General features: G+C 42.1%; 1 protein-coding gene across 1 annotated transcript in view; it reads right to left on the bottom strand.

The window, feature by feature from the left end:
• npas1 (neuronal PAS domain protein 1) overlaps positions 1 to 24,355 on the bottom strand; it is a 32,638-nt gene extending 8,283 nt beyond the window's left edge. The window contains exons 1-6 of the mRNA XM_055226051.1: positions 24,133 to 24,355; positions 23,823 to 23,963; positions 16,514 to 16,681; positions 14,976 to 15,214; positions 8,191 to 8,258; positions 6,152 to 6,241 (exon numbers count right to left, since the gene is read on the bottom strand). Of these exons, the coding sequence (XP_055082026.1) occupies positions 6,152 to 6,241; positions 8,191 to 8,258; positions 14,976 to 15,214; positions 16,514 to 16,608 (492 nt within the window). The 5' untranslated portion in view covers positions 16,609 to 16,681; positions 23,823 to 23,963; positions 24,133 to 24,355. The remainder of the gene's footprint in view (positions 1 to 6,151; positions 6,242 to 8,190; positions 8,259 to 14,975; positions 15,215 to 16,513; positions 16,682 to 23,822; positions 23,964 to 24,132) is intronic.
• Between the last annotated feature and the right edge of the window lie 240 nt (positions 24,356 to 24,595).

The raw sequence follows: 24,595 nt of genomic DNA, 5'->3' as shown, positions 1-24,595 counted from the left end.
CTTTTTGAGTGTGTAGAAATAAAATATGAAAAGAGTGGAACAAACACAGTCTATGAGTTTGTATATTATGATGGTGTATTACTGGGTTTTAGATGACATAATAACATTCTTAAGGCCAATACAATTTAATACAGATGGGGCACAACATAAAACAATATTGTTAAAACGCTGATTTGTCTGAGAATATAGCAGGTTCCATCTTGTCACAAATACAAATAATCCAGCTTGATATTAGTAAATTTACCTTTAAGATATTTCACATGAGAACACATGACATCTACAGGAAACGCTGCTGCTCGCCCCCCTCTGGGTGTATGACATCATCACAGACTAGAATCTGAACATGACCATTATAACCTACGTCTACACTTCTACGTCTGCATTCCCTGATGAGACAAAGGTCTTTAAAAGTTCATGACCTTTTATCCAAACCACCACCACAAATTAACTTTTCTTGAACAAAATCATTACGTTTAATGCACTAATGCCTTATTTTTCACCCTGATAATATCTCTTTAAAATGCCCAGGCCTGGGTGCAGATACTGGGGTCGGTAATTGCACTAGGTGCCGGCTATCTCTTCAGCATTCCTTTTGATTCTGACATCAAAACTGACTCATTCATTAATGCGTAAAAATGAAGCGTTTGCATTTACACACTGAGAGCCTGGAGTTTTGACAAGCAAATGGTCCGGGTTTGATTTCACTGAATAAATCTTGCTTTGGGCATCTTTTGCTACTTATTACATCAAGAAACACGCTTTTTTTTTATCTTACAGTAGATGAGGGAAAATGCTAGCAGGGTTATGAATAAAGATTTGACTGCAAAGTGCCCTGCCATATTTCTGATCTCAGAGTGGACATCAAGAAAGAGGCACTATCTTGTAGACCACAAAAACACTCAAAGTAAGTTTATTTCTATTTTTTATGATGATTATTTTGACAAGAGAACAGATGTCCAAAGAGCTGTGTTTTAGAATGTATAATATTGTCATATCCTAACACCTTTAAGTTGGAGTTTGTCCTTGATCCATGCTATAATTGCCAATACATAACCATCTCTTTAATGCAATGGCACTTGAACACGTTAATATTACAAGTACGCACTACTAATAGTATCTATGCCTTTCTAAAGTACCTTTCAATTTCATCTTTTTAAAATGTTGCCAATTAATCTAATTGGCTGCAAAATGCTCGGTACTTCTTTCTGTTATTAGAATGACCTTGCCTCATCTCAGTTATTTATACGGGTTGTTGCCATGTATTTCTAAATGAGGTTGTTAAATATATTAACATTTGAGCGGTGTAATTTATTGGTTTGTGGGATCGACACAAAGTGAAAGTCTCCTCCGAAAGATCCTACTACTAGATTCTCAACATAACTTTTTGATTTAAAACATGAGCAAAACGCGTGTAAGCCTGTCACTACATTTTATGATAATTGTATTGTGAAGAAATAAATAATAGGTCTTACAGTAAAATGTAGAAATTGTTGCTTGTTTTTTGTTCACTGGCAAAAGAATTCTACTTTATGAAACTTATGTTCAATCCGAACAACATCACTCCATCAAGTGAAAGAGGCAGGCATTGAAAAAAAATGAGAGAAAAATGAGGAGATGAGAAGAAGACGGAGCGACATGGAGGATGAGTCAGACATAAAAACAGGTATAGGAGGTGGTGCGCAGGGAGACGCGCCCAGATCATTCAGATAGGCTATGTGACTAGACTGCCACTGTTTGTGTGAGAACTTGTCTGTCTGAAGGTATATGTGCACGTGCATGGATGTATTGAGGGATGGGGGGGGAGCAGGGGAAGCAGAGACATGATATAAATAATAGCAGGGGGCTTTAATATGTATGAGGCATCCGGGCAGTGGTCCACAACACAGTCTGTGAGCCCTCAGCCCCTCACTGACTGATGGGAGAGGAGAGGGAGCGAGGGGGGCGAGCGAGGGGGCTGCATACTAACCATTCCCAGATCAATTCTGCCCTCCCTCAATCCACCATCCGTCCTCCCTTCTCTTTACCCCATTTATTCCCTTTTTTGTCTTTTATTCCTCGGTGTAGTCGCGCCCCTTACCTACACTTACTTCCTCATCCATAGTGTCTGCTCTCCCCATGCAATTCTTCATATTCTCTAGTCACCTCAATACAATGGCCCATTTGACACTGTGCGGCGTCTCCCCAGGTCTATCCCCATCTATTACACTACAAAATGAATGGGTTTTTTCAAGGCACTCATTTTCTGTTAATGTCAATTCAGAGTTAGTAAATGGTGAATAAAAACAGGCAGATAAATGAGTAGGGAATAAAATTGTATTACAATAACTAATTGAATGCTGTTGTTATGAATTTACCTGAATTTACAAAACCCCATACCACTACATTATTTCACTATTCTATCCAAAAAGATCCCACATTGAAAACTGGAATTCCTGAATATGAAACATAAAATATACATAAAACACATAGAAGTCCTGTTTAAATGGCCTCTTGGAATAATACAAAATATAATCTGCATATTTCACTTAAACTTTGTTGAAATTTAATTCCTGGCTTAGGTGATTTTGTCATTCCATTACTCTTGTCTGTTGCTTTTCCCATATATCATACATTGTTTCATCTCTCTATCAAAGAAAAAGCAAAGCATAAAATAAATAAATAATAAAAAAATGCCTTGACTCAATATTAACTAATTAATGCCTGGTCTGTGCTTCATTGATTTCTATGACTGTATTTGCAAGCACCTGTCTCTATGGAACAGAAAAGCGATGTACGGGGGCACTGGGGAGCGAGCGTCCGGCTGTGCCCTTGGTCAAGGTGCTTGACCTGAGCTAAGCCGGCTAAGCAGCCCCCTGTCAGGGGAGAGAGCGTTGTGTGAGCGGGGCGCGGGGGTCAGACGCAGGGGGGTGGGGGGTTGGAGGGGCAGTGCGTCCTCTACAACAAACCACCAGTTACACCCAGAGTTTGTTTGTCTGTCTGTGCTCTCTCCCTCTTGCCCTCGCTCTCCTTTGTTCCTCTGTGTTCATAGACATGCTTCCTCTGTACTGTGTCTATAGCCTCTCGCTGAGTGTGCCTTGTCATAAAGCCCCTGTCCCACCTGCACTCATCTCCTCCTGAAAGTAAAGCTGCCATTGTATGTTCAAGGTTTGGAACGTAATCTTCGATCATAAATAATTTCATTAGAATGCTGATGGCTTAGGCCTGTTTGAGTAGATGTGATGGGTTAGGCCATCTGCTGGGCTGATAAGAACAGCTCTGTTTTATTAGCATCTCCAGCAAAGCCGCGGCTGTCTTGTTTACCTAGGCAATCCCAAGGCGAATTTGGCTCCTACTGCACATTTAAACTCTATTTACACACTCACGCGGCCGCTCTCCTCTCTTTACCACTGTCTCTCTTTCTGCAGCACATTTGCTTTCTCTTTTTTCTGGTAATTGTCTGTCTGCTTCTCTCTGTTCCACACACTTTTGTTGTGACCACCTTTTACAAGTGGCTCTCGACTTTCTCTACTTCTCTGCTCAACTTTACTTTGATTGTTTGTCTGCATTTTGTATCTTCAATCCTACACAGCAAAAGAAACCCATACAGTACGAGAAACAGACATTTCTATCCTTTCCTTGTTTTTGTAGTGTACCATGGCATCACTACCCACTGACAGAAACTTTTATATTTTGAGCCATGTACATAAGTAGGCTGTACTTTACTTACTATGTTTTTTTGTATTGTAATGGCAGTAGGACAGTTTGTATTCAGATTTACTGAGGCTATAACAAGTGATGATGCAGTGGGTTTAGTGCAGTGATTGTGAGATAGAAAGACTTTTTGTGTCAGCTGTCACTACAGGCTGCAGAGCTTTAAGAGAATACCACTAGTACCATGACTTTACTTTTTCAGTCCAAGCCAGCACTTCATATTTACCTCACAGTGTTTTTTTTCTTATTGCCTTTTTCACATATGCAACCTGACTTGGGAATTTACCAAGCATTTTGCCGTAGCAGAGCGAATCAAAAAAATCAGTTACATTCTTCTCATTAAATGATGCATCAACCCAGCTACTGTGTGAGAGTGCCAAAAATGCCTGGTTAAATGTGAACAGAGCAGACCTGGCAATGTTCTGGGACTCAAGCACTTGTTGTGAATGAGGGTCATTGCTTGTTCTGGCATTTTGCACCTGGAAATTTTCTGGGAACCAAGTATGTGTCAATGGGGCTTACTTTTTTCACTCTCATTCTTTCAAAGATCATGTTTGAATTTGAAGCAACTGTGTTTTAGGAAAGATACACTCTATGCTGGACGTGGTTGTTCACACAGCACAAAGAATTGAATTTTACATTTACATAATACAGGCAATCTGGGTCACAAACGTACCCAGAACACAAGTGTCTTTGGGCAGTGGGGGAAAGACAGTATCCAAAGAAAACCCATTTCCTACTGAATTCTTTTAGTTTAATTTAGCCCACAGTTAAGTTAAGGTAAACAACTAAGTGTTGAGAATGAATTGTTGTAAGGCTACAGATATGTTAGTGGGTAAGAGCATGAGATGCCCCATTTAAAAAACAATTGTCCAGTTATTGTTGCACTAACTTGATTCTTTCTCCTCCCTGCACTTGTACCTGTTCGTTCTGTGGACCATCTTATCACACCTCTTCTTCTTCTCTCTCTCGCTCTCTCTCTGTCTCTATCTATCTTCCCTTCCCCCTTGGTGTTTTTTCCCCTCCCTACAATCAATGTGGCTTTTAAGATGCCTATCGATTTGTTCCCCTAGACAGGCCCAGTGCGCTGGGGCGACACTTTGATTGCTGGGCCAGTAATTACTGTTATTATTTATGCATCTGGGCAAAATGGCAGGACTTAACATTCACAGTACAAGAGGCCACAGGCAATCAACAGAGGTGAGCACCTGGAGAGACAGAGAGACTGAGGGACAGCTCTCCAGATGGAGCGCTGAGCAGGCACACACTGTCCGGCCAAGAGCACAAGCTACTACAATAGCACTTGAGAGGCTGCGCTGTAGTGGAGCTAAGATAGGGTGGAGCTTATCACGTTTATATGATCATATACATATAATTTATAACTAATAGCAAAGCAGTAAGAAACATGCAATTAATGTATAAATGTAAAGTTTGTTTGTGGTTTAAAAGCACAAAAACATTAATAAAATGCTAATGTTTAAGTTAAAGTTTAAATATGTACATTAATAAACTTTACAAAATGTTTTACTTTAAGTAGAGTTGTCCATATTAACTGTTAATAAAGTTCTTACTGACAGCTGCTGTGAGTGAGTTCATTTTCCACAGACACATTCAGTGAGCCCTGTTCTGTTTCACAGTTTCACACTGTTCTCTGATGTTTCATATTTGTATATGACCTTGGACTGTTTCCTGCTCTAAGTCACACTCTGTAGCTGCTCAAACACCAAACTCAAGGTTTAGCTGTCACAACATTTAAGATTTACCAATTCAATAATTTGATATGATAATACATGAATATGTATTTTATTCTGAATAATTGTATTTCATAAATGGATTGTATGTGCATTATTATTGTAAGAATGTATTGGTCTCAGTAAATACTGATGCATTTAAGTTGCAGTAGTACAATATCAAATCATATTATCTGTATCAAGGTCTATAGAGTTCACTACACAGTTGAAGTGATTCTGATGCACTTCCTGGTAAAGTTCATCTGTTTGGCAGATGTGAGAGCTTCATTTGACCCTGGAGCTTCTGGTGAAGTATGAACTGACAAGTTCATCCACAGTTGTATCCAGCCAACTTCATACTTTACACTGTGGGGCAGTGACTTGGGTCTTGACTTGTGCACCATGGACTGCGACTGATGGACTCAAACTTGATTACGTGTGAAGCTTTAAACTTTCTGAGGACTTGGTCTTTATATCATGCTGGACTCCTCTTTGGGAGAACTATTTTCCAGTTGTCCAAACTTAAGAAGCTTTCCTATGTGACTTGACTATTAATTAATAAGGCCTTCAACCATGACTTAGCAACAGTTGACAAATCATTTTTATCTTTCCTTTTAAAAGATCAACAATGGTGCCACAATTTCAGAAGTACTCGACTAGACTGCATAATAAAATATATCAATATGCCCTCTCAAAGAAGACAGGCATTATTCGTATAGATGCGTTCTTACCTGTGAGAGGCCCAGGTAGATGGAAACGGTCTCTGAGATGTAAAGGAAGCGGCCCTCCTGGCTGACCACAAACACAAAGCCGTCCAGAGACTGTATTCACACACAAGCACCGGCATAAAGGCAAACAGAAACAAGACAGACAAATTAGAGCAATTAGTGTGTATCGAACAAATTACAATGAGCCAGAGAACAAACAACCCGTCACCCCTCGGCCTCCTCTCTCAATTCACAAGTGCATTCCCCCCTCTCGCTCTTTCTCTCTCTCTCTTTTTCTCATATGCATAAACAGACAAGTCCCATTGACGCAGGCTTCTTCTACAACAGCTGTCTACAAGCGCACTGCACAGTCAAAAATGCCACACATAAAACAAATAGAGAGGCATGTAAGAAAAGCGACCCATAGCCCAGAGCTGTTTCAATCAGATGTAATAAACTAGAGCCTAGACGTACACAGACTTCCAGACACTGGTTTGGACCAAAGTCATTACTGCCCGCACTGATTCTAATGAGAAGTGAAAGGTATACAGCCAGCCCATTAGAGGAGGACTACATCTGAGAATAATATTAATCGTCATAACAAGCATGCACATACACACTGAAGCGGATGCCACTTCCGTCTAGAAGAATGATTGCTATTTTGGTGCTTAAAACGGTATTGGTAATTTATGCCACGGACACATCCAGTATGCAAATGAATGGCCATGGTCTGGGGTGTCGTGCGTGTGTCGCGGTGTGAGGGGAGGGAGGAAAACCAGCCCATGAACGTCGGAGAACTAAAGTGCAATTATCAGGCTATTACAGAGGCTGGCGGTTGGGAAGGAATCATACAGTTTTTGTGGAACGTTAATTTGATTTCTATCTGTGCAGCCGTCCCTAAGTCTCTCCTGTCTTCTTTAAACATGCCGAAACAGCAGACATATGTAAGATCTTCTCTTAGTTTAAAGGTGCACTATGTAACTTTTCTGGTCAGGGGTATGCCTTCTTCTTGTCTCCATAGAGATGTTTTTTGTCATTAAACTAATCTATCTTGCATTTATTCAATTCCAGGTGTTTTAATTTCTCAAAAATACATTGAAAAACATGTATTCTTGCTGTGAGCAGGGTCACCTCTCCATAGCTCTAACCTGTAACTTGACCTGGTGTTGTCTGATCAGTTTGTCTCCAAGGAGAAAGCTAAACTGAATACCAGATTGTGGAACATTACTGACAAAACAGAAACACCCCCACTAGAGAAGTTACACTGTGCATCCTTGACATAATGCTAGTTTTTGACCAATCCAAAGGGTAATCTACAAATTGTATATTTTGGTCTTGACATCCCATACAGTAGTTGCTCTCCCACTGCTTGAAAAGTCCCTTCAGAATATATTTATCTGTCAGAGGAAGAGGAGGCATTCTTTGGCAGTCAACAATATGACAGAGCCTGACATTTATTAGCATCCAGGAGTCTGACTGAAAAAGTCAGAGATTCAGAGGTACAGGAGACAAACAAAAGCTGGAGTTATGTTGAAACCAGGCCAGCTACAGTAGTGAAAAACTTTGAAGGAGACATATGCTTTTTACCTGGTACTGATTATAAAACCTTAACATACATACATCATGATTTTACATTTTGTTCATTCTAAACATGAATATTGATCTAAAACAGCTTAATAATATCAGCAGATCCACTGACTTCCTGCCTCTTCATAACAGCAAGCAGCAGATTTTCATTTACACATTTTTATTTTTTTGAAAATGGTTACGTGACATTTTTGAAGGCTAATAGTAGGACCCAGAGTGTTCACTTAATGTCTTCAAACAATCACAGTAAGCTGTGGGCAGAGATAGGTGGCAGGTGAAAACAGCCATTTTTGAGCACTAAAGTTTCAAATGCAGGACAATAGAGGATTCCTAAAATATGCATGAATCATTCAAAATACTAGTCAGAGCTAATAAATGGGAAGCACTGTTAATACATAGTTAAAATCTCATAAATGTTCATTTTGCAGAACATGTCTTCTTTAAAGATCAGTGTATCAGAGATGTAAGGCACTTACCTGAAGGAGGTGTGCTCCTAAGTGCTGCTCAAACATGTCAGTGGCCAGAGAGTGAGATGATCGTCTTACTGTGAGAGAATAGACAAAACATAAACAAGTTCAATAAGCAGTTTACAACAATCACAATAGTTAAATATAGACCACGTAATACATGAGAAAGAACATCTATAATCTGCTCTTTCAGCGGAAAGTTGAACGACACTGTGATGTAAATATCTGAAGTGAATTCAGTTTCATAAAATACTTCATTTGGGGACAAATTTCTTTTTTGTATTGAAAAAGTGTATATTAAATGAAGGGAATAAGGGAATGCTTAGCAAAATCTGCAAATATCTGAATAACGTTAACTTTATCTTGGCTTTGGTGATACACAGAAAAATAGACCACAACAGTTTGTGTGAAAAAATGAGCATAAGGAGCAGGCTATGTGACGCACAGTGCTCAATCTTCAACAGACACGCAAACACACACAAACACACACACACACACAGCATCGAGCGTCTGCATCGCCACTCTTAATGCATCCCAAACACAAGCTATCAGAGCTGCTTCAGTGCCAAAGTGGTGCTGTTTACCAAGGCAATTACAATACAAATAGAGTTGGAGGTGGTTAGGTAGGAGAGAGAGGGGGGTAGGTGTGAGAAGAGCAGAAAGGGTAAGCTAGGGAAAATGAGAAAACACTAAGGAAGGCGAGAGTGATCACTTTCTCCAAGCCAAGGGGAGCACAGGGCCACGCTGACGTGGAAGATTAATTTAGCAATCAGCCGTACTTACTGTTTTATGTCAAAAAGAATATGTGACACTGGCTGTATGTGTGCTACCGCTAAGGGGAGCATATGGGAGAACTAATCTCTCTCCAACAGGGCTCTTTTTTTTAGCCCAATGTTCCCCATCCCGAGACAAACTATGTGTGTGTATAAACACAGCAAAGCATATCAGTGTGCGCGCGTGTGCACGTCCTGAGCATGACTTTAGGATCATCGGATATCTGCAGGAGTGTGTGTGTGTGAGTCGCTGCAAGGCTGAGGGAAATCAATACACGTTATGACAGGAAAATGAAAGCGCTGCTCTGGGTTACAACTGAACACAGAGGTAGGGTCCACACAGATGGGCTACATGCACACATGGTGCTATATATTTATATATATATTTATATATATATATATATATACGGCCCGGCCGACTGCCTGTGATGTGTGCTTGCTGAATAGCAAAGGGAGGCATTCCATTAGGGCACACACACACTTTAAGAATACACACAGCAATGAATTCTCATGCACAGACTTCACAGTGGCAACATGCCCCCGATTAAACAACACACACACATAAATACAGAGCTGCTGGACAAAGCCACTGTGGCATTGTGAGATTGGGGTCCCCCTGTGTGACAGAGTGTGAATATAAATAAGGCCAGTCCATTCAGGCCTATGAAAGAGGCTCTGGTGCTGGGACCCTTCAGCTTTAGCCAGTCGCTGCCCGTAGGCGGGGGAGGGGAGCCCTCTCTGCTGTGTGTCCGCTCCCTGAGGGCCAGGGTACACCACATCTTTACCCCTCACAGGCATATGAGCATGTACGTTTGTGCATATTCCTCCCCCAAAAGAGCCTGCCCGAGAGTGGGTAGTTCCCCTGGAGGAGCTGAGGTGACGCTGGGCGATCAGTAGTGCTGAGTAGTGTCACGCTGCTGGTGACATGAAGCTGGGGAGGGCTGACGGATGAGTCTACACGCACACACACAAATACACAGAGGACCATTTATTAAAGACTGTCAGGGTACAATAGGCCAGGCCAGGAAACCAAAACAGTGGACCTGTGTGCGTGGCTGTGTGTGACTGTGTGTGTGTAGTTGTGTGCATGGTTGTGTGGGCGGCTTTATACACAGATGTGTGTGTGGCTGTATGGGTGTGTATGGCTGTGTATGGCTGTGTGCACGTGAGAGCCTCTCACTCCCAGAACAAAGATCCCTCTGTAGTGGAACTGTGAACCTCCGCTCTGTTTGTTAGGTGTGAGGTATGGGCACCTTCAATACTCCACTACACACTACACATGACACTTTCACTTAAACTAATGTTTAGTCTGCTATAAGTCAGTCAGTAAAAATATAATGCTTTAATATAAAGCCAGCCAATTCTAAGGGCCATTGTATCTCTTGAGAGATTGTTCAGGTACATAGTAGGTTCAGTAGCAGAGAGCTGTGTAACACCCACCTCTTACATAATTAGTTTGAGTTTGATCTCAATCTGTTAGAAGGACATTGTTGATCAGGACCACGGCCAGAGGCACTGCAATCTGCCACTCACAACAGTGTTGGATAGTAAATTGACATACTTTACACAGAGTGGTGCGTGAATAAGACACACACATGTTTAATGGGTGCTATAGGAAATACTTTTCTCACTACAAAATTTCTTCAAGATTTTGCATTAAAATGTATGTTTAAAAACAAAGCGCTCCAACCTCCGAGTGGACTTCAGAGTGCACCTGAGATCTTGGTTGCTCTTTTCTTTCAAATTCCCACTTCATTAGCTTCCTGGGACTCGCTGCAAGGTTTAATTTCATTGAGGGAATAGGAGAGCTGACGGGACAGGGTGTGATCAGACACGTTAATTATAGTCTGACTCGCAGGTCAATTCACAGGGTCTCCCCCAGCGCTCCAATGTGAAGAAAAGATAGAAATTTCATTTGAATGATTTTCATTATACCTATGTCTAATACATAATTTACTCCCAGCTAAGTCCAGCAGTAATGGCCGTCTCAACACACAGCTATACCACACCACCACCAATGTGTCACACACACTCTCACACATTTTTCCTTCCACCCCCACAGTTCAACCTTTTTAACCAGGTTAGGGTGTTACCATGGGAACCAAACAAGCACAGGACCCCATTTCTCCAACAAGCTTCCTCTTTTTGTTTCCTTATTTGTCTTTATGCCACTAGTTTGGCTGAACCACTAGAGTCTGATCACCAGCCAAGTTGTTTATTACCATTCAAATGTACTGCTTCATGGACACTCAGAAATAGTGACCTTAATCGCAGCATCCTTCTCTGTGGACATTATCATCTCCTGTCTGACATCCATCCCTCCCTCCATCTTGGCTCTATCTATCCCTCTGTCTCTTTATTCGTGGTCGAACATAATTTGAGTGCAATTAACTTCCCTTAAAAGCCCCGGCCCTGGTTTAAGCGTTTTGAATTAGAGAGGAGGGGCGCGCTGAGGAGAACATGAAGAGGTAAGGACAGCAGAACGTGGAGGGGGCAGAATGAAAGTCACTGTCAGCTGAGGCAGCGTGGAGGAGAGAGGTGTGTTTGACCTCACTAACACAGACAGTAAAACACCCGAGCTGCTGCTGCTGCCTCTGACATGTCATTGTACTGTACTGAGGAACACACTCACATGAGGGAGGGCTTTTCCAGATGTTTGTGGTCTATGTTCATATTTAATACATAAAATCATAGAGCTAAATGGTCGCACATAATATCATCACTCTATTTTATCTTTTTAACCCTAAATTAAAGGTGCACTATGTAACTTTTCTGGTGAGGGGAACACATCCTGCGGCGTCTCCATGGAGATGTTTTTGCTTTGCCTGAAAGGTTTCACAGTATGGCATTACACTTGTCTATCTTGCATTTATTTAATTCCAGGTGTTTTTATTGCTTAAAAATATCAAAAATAAATACACCTCTTCACAGATCTTACCTGTAACTTGGCCTAGTGCCGTGGCATGCTTGTCTGCATAGATACAAATCAAGTATGTTTAATGCCATATTGTAGAACTTTGTTGGCATAGTAATAACATCTCAAGGGAAACAAGCACATGGCCAGAAAAGTGAAATGGTAGTGAGCAACTTTTCCACTTTTGTGAATATTACTTGAACTTTTACCAAAATCATCATGCCATGTTACTAATAGGTCAGTTTGTTAATTTAATTGGTTTTTTTTTTATTTGTTTTGAGGATTAGACATCAGTGTCATCCTTATATTCACCCACAATAAAGCCAAAACAACTGTAACTGAATATGGCTATAATTTTCACACAGCTTGGCTACACTGACTGTGCAGCTTATGTCTAGTATTATTGCAATATCTTCCTCGTTAATACAATCATGAAGGCCAAATAAGACAGAACCATCTTTTTACAACACAATTTAAATGACCAGGGAACAGACTAAAATCTTTACAACCCCCCGAAGCAAAATTGACTCACTATAGAGAGGTTTTGAAATATAAATGATTTCAAATAAAAGGTTGGTCCTTGACGCACTGTGCAAATATCCACTACATGCACAAACCTGAAATGGGAATGAACACCAAGGGTCATTTTGCTTTTCCTTTTTCCACCCTTTTTTCCTTATTCATTTGCTCCCACCTTCCATAATCTCTCTCTCTCTCTCCTCCTTCTCTCTCTCTTTCTCTCTGTGAAGGTCATGCAATTGATTTTCCTCTGTCTATTCATTTTTCAAGACTGGCTTTGAAACGTGGGAAGCAGACAAAAGCCACATGGGCCCCTCCTCTTTTTGCCTCCATCCATCCCTCTATGCTGGCTAGCCATCGTCCATCCAAAATAAAAAATAAAAAGTTAAGTGTGGAGGAATGCACGCCCCGCCCACCTCCCTTGTATCTTCTCCTTCTTTTTCCTCTTTCCTTCCGCTTTAAATTCTCTCTCGGACAAATCTCTGACCACATTCCACTAACGGAATTAAAGCCATGCATCACACTTACTACCCTGCCAATGCATTCTGGGTAGACTTGTTCAAACAGATGTCCAAATTAGCATTGCATTTCCAGACGTAGACCTGGTGCGATTATTTGACCTGTTAGTACAAAGTGAAATAATTGCTTTAATGTTTAAGCACATGGAGTAGTAGACAAAGACTGCGTGTCGCTCCCACATGTTGAGAACTCATTGTCTCGGGCAGGTGGCATACAATTTTCCATGACCTTCGTGTAGATGAGACAAGGCCCCATACACGCGCGTTTAGAGTTCACATTTGTACAACAAGCGCTGTTCATTGTAGTCGGCCGCACATTTGTCTTTCTATTCCATTCGGAGTTGGAGATGCGGGGATGAACGGATGCTCCACACCACCTCTTTTTCTCTCAAGGCCACGAGCGAACCAGAATGCACAAGGAAAACAATTTGCTGCAAGAAGATCGCATCCATGGTCACGGCAGTGAGGGGAGCTGACATACAGAACGGACTCATTGTTTGTTTGTGCGCAGACTTTCAATAAATATATCTATATACACATACTACTGCACATGTAAGATGAAACTGGCTGTTAAAATATTTTTTACTGATGATGCAGAGGTAAAGTGTTTTAGGTAGTTAACTCTAGATATTATTCTTGATTGATTCTTGTTTTGATACAAAAGAATAGACTCGATACTGATTTTGTTTCTCATATGATCATTTTAAAAGCTCTTTTTTGGACAATATTGTAATTTTCAAAACAAAACAATAGTATTTGGTTATTATACCACATGGTACTTACACTAGTTCAGATAAAACTCAAAATAAAACTGTTCAGGAACGGTCACATTTTTTATTCAGTCACTTTTTCAGTATTGATACTTTCTTAAATGAGTATCTAGTTTCGATACTAGTTTTAGTTAGCAGTTAGTATCTGATTTTTGATGCTTTTGACAACCCTACTAGATAGTGTGATAAGAATTTAATAATTCAAAGTGTATTACAATTAGTATTTAAAAAAATATATGTAGTAATGAAAGTACTTGTCAGGTATGAACTGCTGAGACCCCAAAAAGACAAGATTGAAAGGAATTAAAACTGATATTATAATGCTCTTCATATTAAAGTTTGGAAAAATATTGCATTTATATAGTTCAATAGTTTCAGCATCAGTTTCTCATCAGAAATAATAACATAAACAAAAGTACATATCATTTTTGTAATAACTGATTTGTAAACATCAAGAAACTTGTATATCACATAGTATTATAGAGCATTATTCAAATGTGAGACAACCTTCGTCACATCTCCTCATATGAGACTAGAACTGGCAGCCGATGCACACACAAACACAGCTCTAATTGTACTGTAGCTGCAGCGTTTCCCCCCAGTAATAGTTGCAATTAGACAGACTGTATAATTACACTGTCCTCGTTATGTAGTTAATTTCTGTCATTACAAACCACACCAATATTTCCTGTTTGTGTGGCTCTCATTCACTGACGTACAACACATTCTCTCCATAACAGACACATCAATGGCACGAGACCAACAGAAGACACACATCAGTCAAACAGGCCATGTGTACCAGCAGAGCTCATTATGGTCACTCACACTGCACTACATAATTGTCCTTGTGCGAACTCAGTGTTGTGGCATGGCAAGTCTGTATGGGCAGGACTTAACTAATGTGACCTAAAACAGGAATTAAAGCTAAACAGCTGTTGGCAACACAGTTGCTGCTAAGTGTGAATAAGTATGCTTTTGTGTTGTTTCTTAGCGATGGCATTTTAAATACAGGTTTTTTGACAAGCTGAAAATGTGTCACCAGTTTCACCTTTTTAATTCGTTCAAGCCAAATGGGCAGAGGAAAATGTTCCACGGGGTTACAAACAGCATAGTCTTTTTTCTGGTCCGATGCCTGGATAAATTTGTTATCCGACGTCGATGTTAAATCTACTCCAAAAATGAACATTACTGTAGGCTAAAAACAGAGAACTGGCTTTAAAAACTCAGGGAGGGATGGGTCGAAAACACAAGACTTATTTCTCCTTCAATGATACACACAGTGCACATTTATGTCGCTCACCTTTGCTGCAGTTGTTATCGCCCTCCAGAAGGGGGCTCCAGGGCGGATCTCCCTGGCTGGCAAAGGTGCGCATGTGCAGGTAGCTGATGGTAAGCCGGATGACAGAGGCCTTGTCCAGTTGACTGGTGATGGCGCCTGGCAATGGCAGCATTTTGGCCAACTCAAAGAACTCAAAGTTCTCCTTGCCCCGCCGCGAACGAGCTGCATTACGAGACTTCTCTTTACGCAGGTTCTGGAGACTAAAGCAGAGACAGTAGAGACAAATGCTAAAGAGGGACAAAAAGTACAATAAAACTGATCAAGAACATTGAGCAGAAGAAAAAATGAGAGTCAAATAGTAGAAGAAATGTCTGCATCAGCACAGTGTTAAGTGGTTAAGGGTATCTCATAATAGCCATTTAGTGCCCACCTGTTGATTGATTCATAGTCTGTATAAATGACCCCAGTATCAGTCATGAAAAACTCATTTCATAAATACATATAATGGTAATGGTCGCCGCAATTCATGTGAAACAATCTCCATTCTACTCGCACTCTGGCACAATGGCCTGGTAATTACAGGCAAACTCCTTTCTTCTGCTGAGCCCAGTCCTAATAATGCCATTTGCTCCAAAATCTATATGTGAACACGCGCACAATATTTCTATCTCTCCCTCTCTCCCTTGTCCCTGTTCTCTGTGCCTCATCTGGTCCCGGGCTGCTGAGCGGAGGCTGTGATTGAGGGATCAATAGGGAAGGGAGGGGCCGTGTGGCGGGGAGCGGAGGGCGGGGGGGTCCGGGCTCAGGTAGCCTGTCTCTCTGATTGGATATTGACTCTCCTCAATGGGGCCTGAGTGGTGGAATTATGTTGTCACAGCCACTTCACAATTTGTGCCGGTGCCGCGCAAGAATAAAGTGTGTGCGTATGTGTGCATGTGTGTGGGTGTGTGTGCGCATGTGTGCGTGTGTGTGTGCGAGTGTGCGTGTGACCGGGTGAAAGGCTGCAGAGGCAGACGACCGGGCAATTGTCCCTGGTGTCCGTGTTGTTGATTCTTGTCATAAAAAGGCCACCAGCTGAGCAAGCGTCAATGTGAGCCACTATAACACATATGTTCATAACTTAATCAGAGTTCAGTGCATGTATTCTGTCTTCAGTGTGCGCTCCTCCTCCGTGTGTCGTGTTGCTGCCAGACCCTGTAACATCTCATTATTATACCGCCTCGACCCCAGCCACCCAGAGCAATCAATATACACACATTGATTCTGCTTAGTTTTTATATCCGCCTGTAAATGACTGCCCATTAATAATTCCAGCCAAATTTACTTAATCTCCCGCTAAGGGGAGGGGATTGGCTGCTCTGACAGGATTGGCAGCGGGGCAACAAAGCGGGTTATATGTTGCACCGAGGAGAGCAATTCTGGCGCGGGTGAATTGTGTATTACTGATGGAGTTGTTCCACGGCTTGTCTGGCTGTACGGCGCATGGATTTCACCTTGTGTGCATTAATTCATGGGCATGCACGCCAGCTTAGACAGTGTCAGGATGTGTGCAGCCTCACCATGGCAGGGTGGGAGGCTTGGCCAGAAGTCCTTGTAGGAAATCCCACTCCACGCTCACGCACTTCCCCTCACTAACAAATGGCATGGTCGCCATCCTTCTCCCAATTACTCGCCAACGCCCGTGCTAACGAAGGCTCTGATTGGCTGGGAATGCAACGGAATCAAACCTGTAAAAAAGAAGAAAGCATTGCGTTAATATGTCATGTAGTATTTAGTGACAGCTAAAAGTTTTGCAGCAAACATCAGTTATATTGTATATTGCTATATTAAAAATGATTATACACAACGAGTCATTTATCGGAAACACATTTTCCACTCTTATATCAACATTTACATCATCTCTAGCCTGACAACAAAAATCTCACCCCAAATGTATCCTATTTTTGTTTCCCAAAGCAAGACATTTAACTCTCTTTCTATGCACGATGGTGTGTATAGCTTCGAAAAACTTTGATTATTTACTATGGCAATAAATACATAAAAAAACTAAGTAGAAGCTTCTTGTGTTATTTGTGATAAAAGTCATGGTCGTAAATGAACACAATGAGAAAAGAAAAAAAATGTGCAATTGTTTCTTGATATAAATTCCGACTTCAAATCATAAAAAAACACTCCTTGTCTATAGCCAGTGCCTGATAGCCTCTTATTGCACACTTGTGTACCAGATCTTGCCAATACTCTCCGATCACTGCCTCCACTCTGCGCTGACATTTAAAGGGCTACCGTGGCCCCGAGCGCCCCAGTGTCGTGCCCTTGGGCCCGGGATGCCCTCTGCCTCTCACTCTTTAACTCTCTCTATCTTTGGCCACAGCTGGGTCAGCACAATGAAGTCAGTGGAGTTTTGGCAGGGCAGGGAAATGGATTATACTGTATGTGGACCCTGACCCTAGCTAAGAGGAGTCAGGAGGAGCTCAGCAGGTCTGGCACATATCATTTCACAAATCGGTCTAAAACAACATGTAATGTATGCATGAAAACTTGTTGGATCGGTTTCAAAGGCAGAGAAGTCAATGAAGGCTGCAGCGGAGAGAGGGGAAAAGCCGTTCAAAGGGGAGATGGGGTCATTCGTGTACCTTTGGATTTATGTATTTGAGGATTAAAGTAAATTTTCACTCTTCCTTTGGAACATGGTCTGGGGTCAGGGATAAAGACTGACCTGAACTGACACATTTAAGGATGTGTGTGTGTCTTCACTGGGTCATGCAATGAGTGAAATATGTATACAATCTGTAGTGTAGTGTAAATGGGCAGATTAGAAGAATTAGAAGTGGTCAGATGATCAAAATATGGATAATATCATGTATCGTGTTGTTGATAATATGCAACATTTGAATAAAATGGTATATTGTTTATAATAAAAAAGCTGATTAAAAATGAAAATGGACAAAAAATTCCATCTTTGTGGGTAATTTTAAAGTCATTTCATTTATGTATGATAATTAAACCATCTAATACATTTAAAGACTTGTTTTAACACATTTATTTTGGATTGACATAATATTGTCCGAATAATTAGGATACTCACAAAAAATGCTAATATTTTTTTTGGCCAGTATTGCCCAACTTTGCTTGAAATCAGCTGTTATAGGTAAATAAAGTCTCACTAACCTAGCAGTCAGATCATGTAAATTTTCAGTTCCACTAATCCTGTGTGCACTTTGCGCTTTCACACAACCATAATGCCTCAATAGGCTGAAAAATGCGTCCTGTCCAAAATAATGCCCAGGTTGATGGCATCTCTACGCGTACACCTGTCAGAGTACATGAATGAATGAATTGCCAACTGTTGGAGCTTGACAAAATGTGCTGTTTGCCAGAGAGCAAATAGTCTGTGACCAAATCATATCACATTTTCTTGCACGGATTGCCAATCTGTTCATGGCAAGAAGACATAACTCATGTGATTTACTCTGCTCAGCCAAACTTCTTGATAGTTTGTGTCTAGCATAAAGTAAAAGGGAACAATATTTCTCAACCAGCTTCAGCATGCAGCCCTGACAGTCTGTTCTGGACACGTACTAAAGAGGAGACAGGGCAGAGCAAAGGGCGCTGCACCTCTGTCTAACAACTTCACCTTTGTCACCTTTTCCAGCTCACCAGGATGACTGCACTCCATTTTAAATGAGGGCCCATACAGTACAGGGGGATCACAGAGTGCGAGGGGAATCATCTCCTGTCAAATTCTCCCTGTCCCAGGCCCTCTCCCACCCATAGCTGTATGTTTATCTCTTAATTGACCCTATCTGAGCTTATCTAATCCATCCTCCCATCTTTGTATCTCAGATATCTCTTCATCTCGAGCGGCGCCTCCCTCTATCAGGGCACACACAGGGGCGTAATGGACAGGGGCCTCCACAGTAATTATTCAATCAGCTTCATAACCTTGTCACAGGTTGGCCGCTCCATTAATGCACTCACCCAAATAGACTGCTAATGCTCTGACTGGCGACCGGCACAGAGGCATGTCAAAAGTGTCAGAGGAGGAGGACTGGCCCGATCAAAAGAAGGTTTGATTTGAGGATGAACACAAATGATCAACCTGTTTGCAGCATGGTTGCAGGTGTTCACAATGTGTTGCTGCAGTATTGCATATTTATGACTGTGCTGTATGTAGATAAGTGGGACCCTTAGCCTATAGGGCCGTGCTCTCTTGGCTGGGGCTCAGCAGCAGCAGAGGACGGCACTGCAGAGCACGCTCACACCGTGCGTGCCCTCTCTCTCTGGCTGCTTGCTTGGCTCGTGCTCTGTTTATTTTCTGCAGGGACGTTTAATTAGGGCCTCCAGCTGTCAGAGGTTCGTTAGCGCGCCCCTCCTCTTGGCGAACCCGCCCCTCCCCGTAGGGAGTCGGTGGCATCAGGCAAATGAACACATTTAAGTCAAACGGCACGCAGATAGACAATAGGCTGGGTGCTGTGCCACCAGCTCCCCTAGGTAGAGACATGCTTGTTTTATGCCTCATCTCCTCAACCCCTGGGGCCCAATACAGAGGCTGGCCCCGACTGTCAATGTGCACACAGAGGTGGACTCATAGGACATGACACCACATCTATGCTGCCGCCATGCTAGGTCAAAGTCCAGCAAACTTTTAAAACAAAAAAAAAACACCACTTTTTGATTAAAGTAGGATCAAAGAAACACATCAGAACACTTAGCAGACACATAGGTTGGCTTTGGTTATCAAAGAGCTTATGTAGCCTCATGACGGCTATTTGGTAGTGTTTACTCTCATAAATTTCTCTCAATTTCTGGACATCTCCACACAGACCAGTCATCTTTAATTATCTCTGACCAGAGGTAAAAGCAGGAGAGCGCAGATACAACGCAGATCTAAGTTATTCCTGAGAATAATATTTTATCAAACAGGCAGCGTTCAATATCAGAGAAGATGTAGAAAACATGGTTTGAAATAACACGCACAGAATATCTAATGTGGCTAGTTTTCTATCTGGCCTTTCATGTTGTTGAGTAGTTGTAAATGAGTGTCTGGAGCGTCCGGGGAGATGAAGTTTGGTATTCTGGTTGGAGGGCTGAAAACTACTTATCATGCATTACGGCCCTGGTCAGACCTCAGGATTTGGAAGTCAAAAGACTTTTTAATGTACAATTTTTCAGCCGCTGATCAATCGACAGCTGCTGGACATGAAGATCTCTCTCGCCCCAGCATTCTATATTCCATATTCCGGCGCACTCGGCATTCTGCTTCCGTATAGGAGCGCCGGCTGCGGTTGACCTTGGCGACTCTAGATCATTCCTTACCCAAGGTTCTCTCCAAGTCTCAAGGGCCTTGGTAACCCCCCTCCACTAGCACTGCACACACACTCTGTGCCTCCACGCACAGCCCTCTCCACGCTCCTCCCTGGCCCCCGCGTGGGTCATTAATTATCTAATGGAATCAATACGGCGTTAGATTGGACCGGCATGACCCTGCCCGCCCCCAGGTACCACCATGTTGATGAAGAGGAAGAGCTAAAGAAATGGCCTGCAAAACAGCCTGTGGGAGTGGGCACCTGTGGGAGTGGGCACCTTCGTTGTGTGGACCTTCCCTAAACTGGAGGAATAAAGAGATCAGTGATAAATAAATGATAAGTGGGAGATGGCCAGTGGATGGGGGATGGAGGGAATATAAGAGGAGGAAGAAATGTGAGTGAACCGGACGGTGAGGGGTAGAATACAGCAAAGATACACATAAAAAAAGGAGAGAGAAAGAGATTTGCTAATGTTCTTCCTTGGTAATCAATACCTGCTTCCCCCTCCTCTTTTATTACAAGGGCCTTTGGTGAAGTGTGCTTTGATGTCCACTCCTCACGGGCGTGGATCTGCAAAGAATGCAATCCATGTCTGTCATAATTACCGTCCACCTTGGCCTCTGTCCGCACAAAAGAAACTTCACCTACACTGTATAAAACATGAAGCTATGGACTATTAAAAATTTATTCTCTACGGGATGTGAAATCAACTTCATTAACTACACTTATCCTGATTTGAAATGCTGCTTTCTGAATGGCAGCACCGATTAATAAACGCCAACAAAGCGCATTGAGGTGAGGACAAAAGCACAGTAATTACTGGGCAGAGAAGCAAGCAATTATAAGCAAAGTAAATTCACCAAAACAATCATTCTTTTTCAAATGTGCATACGACAATTTAGCAAATAGTTAAAATATTTCTATTTAAAAATGAGGAATTACACTCAAGGATACAGTGTTTTAAGAGGCATTAAAAAGACATTGTTAATTACGTTACGACTTAACAGCTAAATAAGAAAATATTAAAATTCAAATATTCTAAGTATATGTTTACATTTTTGGCATACAATATTCCAAAAAACTCCAAAAAGTTGCTTGTGAACTCCAAATGGACACAAGAAACAGACCAAAACTAAACTTCTAAATGTGGCTGTACAGGCAAAGCGGATGCACTCTCCTATAAGACTGAAGATGGTAAATCCACTCCCGCAGGCTGGGACCACATCAGCACTGACCTCCAAATAACCACAGGCCAGAGCGCAGCACACAGGGTCAGAGACTGCCTCCCATACAAACGCTGCAACCAACATGAGCCACGAGATGAAAGCAAAATCCAAACTGTAGCAGAGAGATGTCCACATGCTAATGGAGACACATCAATTAACATGGGGCAGAAGTCAGAGTTCAGACCAGTGTCAAACTGTTGATAAAGAGTTGAACAAGTTGTGTAGGTGTCAGTAGTGCAGAGGGGGAACTGCACAAATACTACAATTCCCACTCAACGCTCCCAGCTATTATTTCTTTTCCTATACTTTCAGAAACACTGCTGCAATTAGACACATGCGCTTGATGTGATGGCATAAATGGAAAAAACAGAGACAGTTTAAAATGGAAAGTTTAAAAAGATTGTGAGATGCCTATACATGACGTGCACAATGGTGAGCACGTCCATCTCCGTGAATGTGGATGTGCGCGGGCCAGTGGATCCCTTCAGGCCGGAGTATGAATGACAGCGGGGGTTATGTAAGGAGCCACGCGGGGCAGGAGTGGACAGTCCGAGCGGAGATCAGGTCAGCCGAGTGTGACACTAAACACATCTCCCTGACACTGCACTGACACCTTCTGTGGCTGTCTGTCAGCATAGCACAGAGACACACACACATGCAAAGAGACGCACACATACACACACTAGCATAGACACACAGGCGTGAGCACGACCAGCAACTGTCTGTCAACACTGAGGCAGAGGCAGCACAAGAGGGACGTGTCTACCTGTGGACCTGTCAGTGACTCACTAAAGCTCCTGTCTGCTCCAGTCTGCTAAACGCTCTTCATTTGGTTACTGCACTTTGATAAGTGCGGTTTATTGTTTGGCGTGGAGTGATTTGAAGAAAGTTACCTCAAAGAATCTTACAATATCTTGAATTGTTTCCTGTCATAATTAGCTGAATGTATATTATGGGTTTATAATGAAATTATGTTGAGTTTATTACGTATTAAGTTGAGGAAGCTGTTAGACCATAATACAAGTTCTGAGTTACAGAGAGGACAATCCAGTGGGTGTAAATAGATTTTTGTGATTTAAAACTACTGGAGATATCAACCGTATCAGAGTAAGTAACATAGGGTTAGAAAATAGAAAACATTTAACACGTGTAAAAACTTTGCGTTATAAATAATAAATATTACCACAACAATTTTACCAGTTTTAAATACAAACTTTCATTGTATTTATCCTTTAACAACCTGCATATCATCCTAATTTATAGAAGTTATATTGATAAAACATATACATGGAATCCTGGGTGTCACCTTAAGACTATAATAAATTCACTTCTATTTGACAGTGAAAAATCAGGAAAGAAAAGCACTCTAATCCACGCTGTACAACACAAATAATAGTAGAATTTCCGATCACAAAGCCTCTACAGATCTAACATCCCACTAAACGGAGCATTTATCACAGAATGACTTTAGCAAGGTTCTCACTTTGACTGAAACTGCCAAAGCTCCAGACACTGAAATTCCTGATCGGGAGCCTGAAATGCGCTGGTTTGATGTTGTTATTTACTTTTCGCACGGCGCTCAACACTGCTCGCTCGTCACAGTCGTTTTGCCGATTGGGACCACCTGCTGAAACGCGCCCGCAGGCACCAGCACTACTGAGGCACTAAACTGTGACCAATTGTGCGAGTGCAGGTGGAGGAACGCACACACCACATCTCATTTATCCCCGAGTAGAGAGGAGCCATTATTATTAAAGTCAAGCAGCACGCAAGCATAAAGGCACTTAATTATTTGGCTTATCTGAAAAAGCAAAGATTGGAACTTTTCGCTGAGAAAATGTTAATCGGAAAAATTCAGAGGCGGGCGGCGGATGAAAGGTGCAAAACTGTCATGTGGGGATGAAAGGGTGCTTTAATCAAAGAAATTATGTGAAATTATCTTAAATCAAATAATTAGAATGTGCACTATTAGTAACGTGACCGCACTATAGGCACATTTTGCAGATCCTTGCATATTTATATTAAAAAAAACAACAGCATATAGGTCTTAAACTAGAACTAGAGCTATTTTAACTGAATTTAAATAATAAACAAATGTTACAAAATTAACTAAATCTGAAATTGCATCTGGAAATGTGTCTCAAGAGCAGTGTTCAGTTATGACAAATAAACTTGTGTATCAAAGTAAACAGACCAACTTTTGCATGGGAAAACATACAAGAATCAACGCCATAGTGATAAAAATAACCCAAATCTGATGGGACAGCATAGAGTGTCAGATGTGTATGAAGCGAGCACGACACAAATACTTGTCAAATCTCACTATCTCCACTCACCTGTCTGACATTTCTTTCCAAGCTGCCGCTGTTGCTCTTATCCACTTTCCAGTTTCTTTCGCTGGTCTCTGTCCCGTCCAGTCCGCCTTCTCCAATCCCAACTCTTCCAGCAGAAACCCCACTTGAGCTCCGTCTCTGATCCTAAAAACAGCAAACAAACAGTGGACGGTCGGACAGGGGAGGCAGCATGGAGTGGACCGCCCTTTCGACTTTCACAATGTCCAGCGCGGGGGGGCAGCACATGGCCGCAGACTCCGGAGGTGAGCGAGTGTGTTGTTATTGGTGTATGTGTTTTTTTTCTCAGACTCACTTCTCCAACACTGCTCTTCGGAGATGGACTCGGATTAGGACCCCGGCAGTGTGTGAATCCTCTCTCTCTCCTCCTCTCCTCTCTCGCTCGCTCCAGCCGGCATCGCACGCCCCAGCTCTCCTCGTCTCTCTCCTCTCTCTCTTCCCGCTCATTCACTACTCTCCTTGCAGCGCTCTTTTCATTTCCTCTTGGGAAAGCCACCGCGCGCACCGGTTGTCTGTGCCTTCAGCTGCTCCCTCTCAGTCACTAGTAAATATAAAAGGCATGCTTGTACAGCCCCCTCGCCTCAGTCTCCCTGTGCCTCTTACGTCCCTCCCTAACGCCGCTGCTGTGTCTCATGCTTTTTCGTTTACCCCCCTCCACAACTACCCCCCCTTCCCCTCCCACCCCAACCTCCCCTTCTTCCTTCCCTCTCCAGTTTTTCTTTCTCACTGTCAAAGCTGCCTTTCAAATGCTGATTAGC

This window comes from Periophthalmus magnuspinnatus, chromosome 13 (assembly GCF_009829125.3).
Source record: "Periophthalmus magnuspinnatus isolate fPerMag1 chromosome 13, fPerMag1.2.pri, whole genome shotgun sequence".
Lineage (NCBI taxonomy): Eukaryota > Metazoa > Chordata > Actinopteri > Gobiiformes > Gobiidae > Periophthalmus > Periophthalmus magnuspinnatus.
The sequence above is the reverse complement of the archived record's forward strand: the minus strand, read 5'-3'. Positions and strand labels throughout refer to the sequence as shown.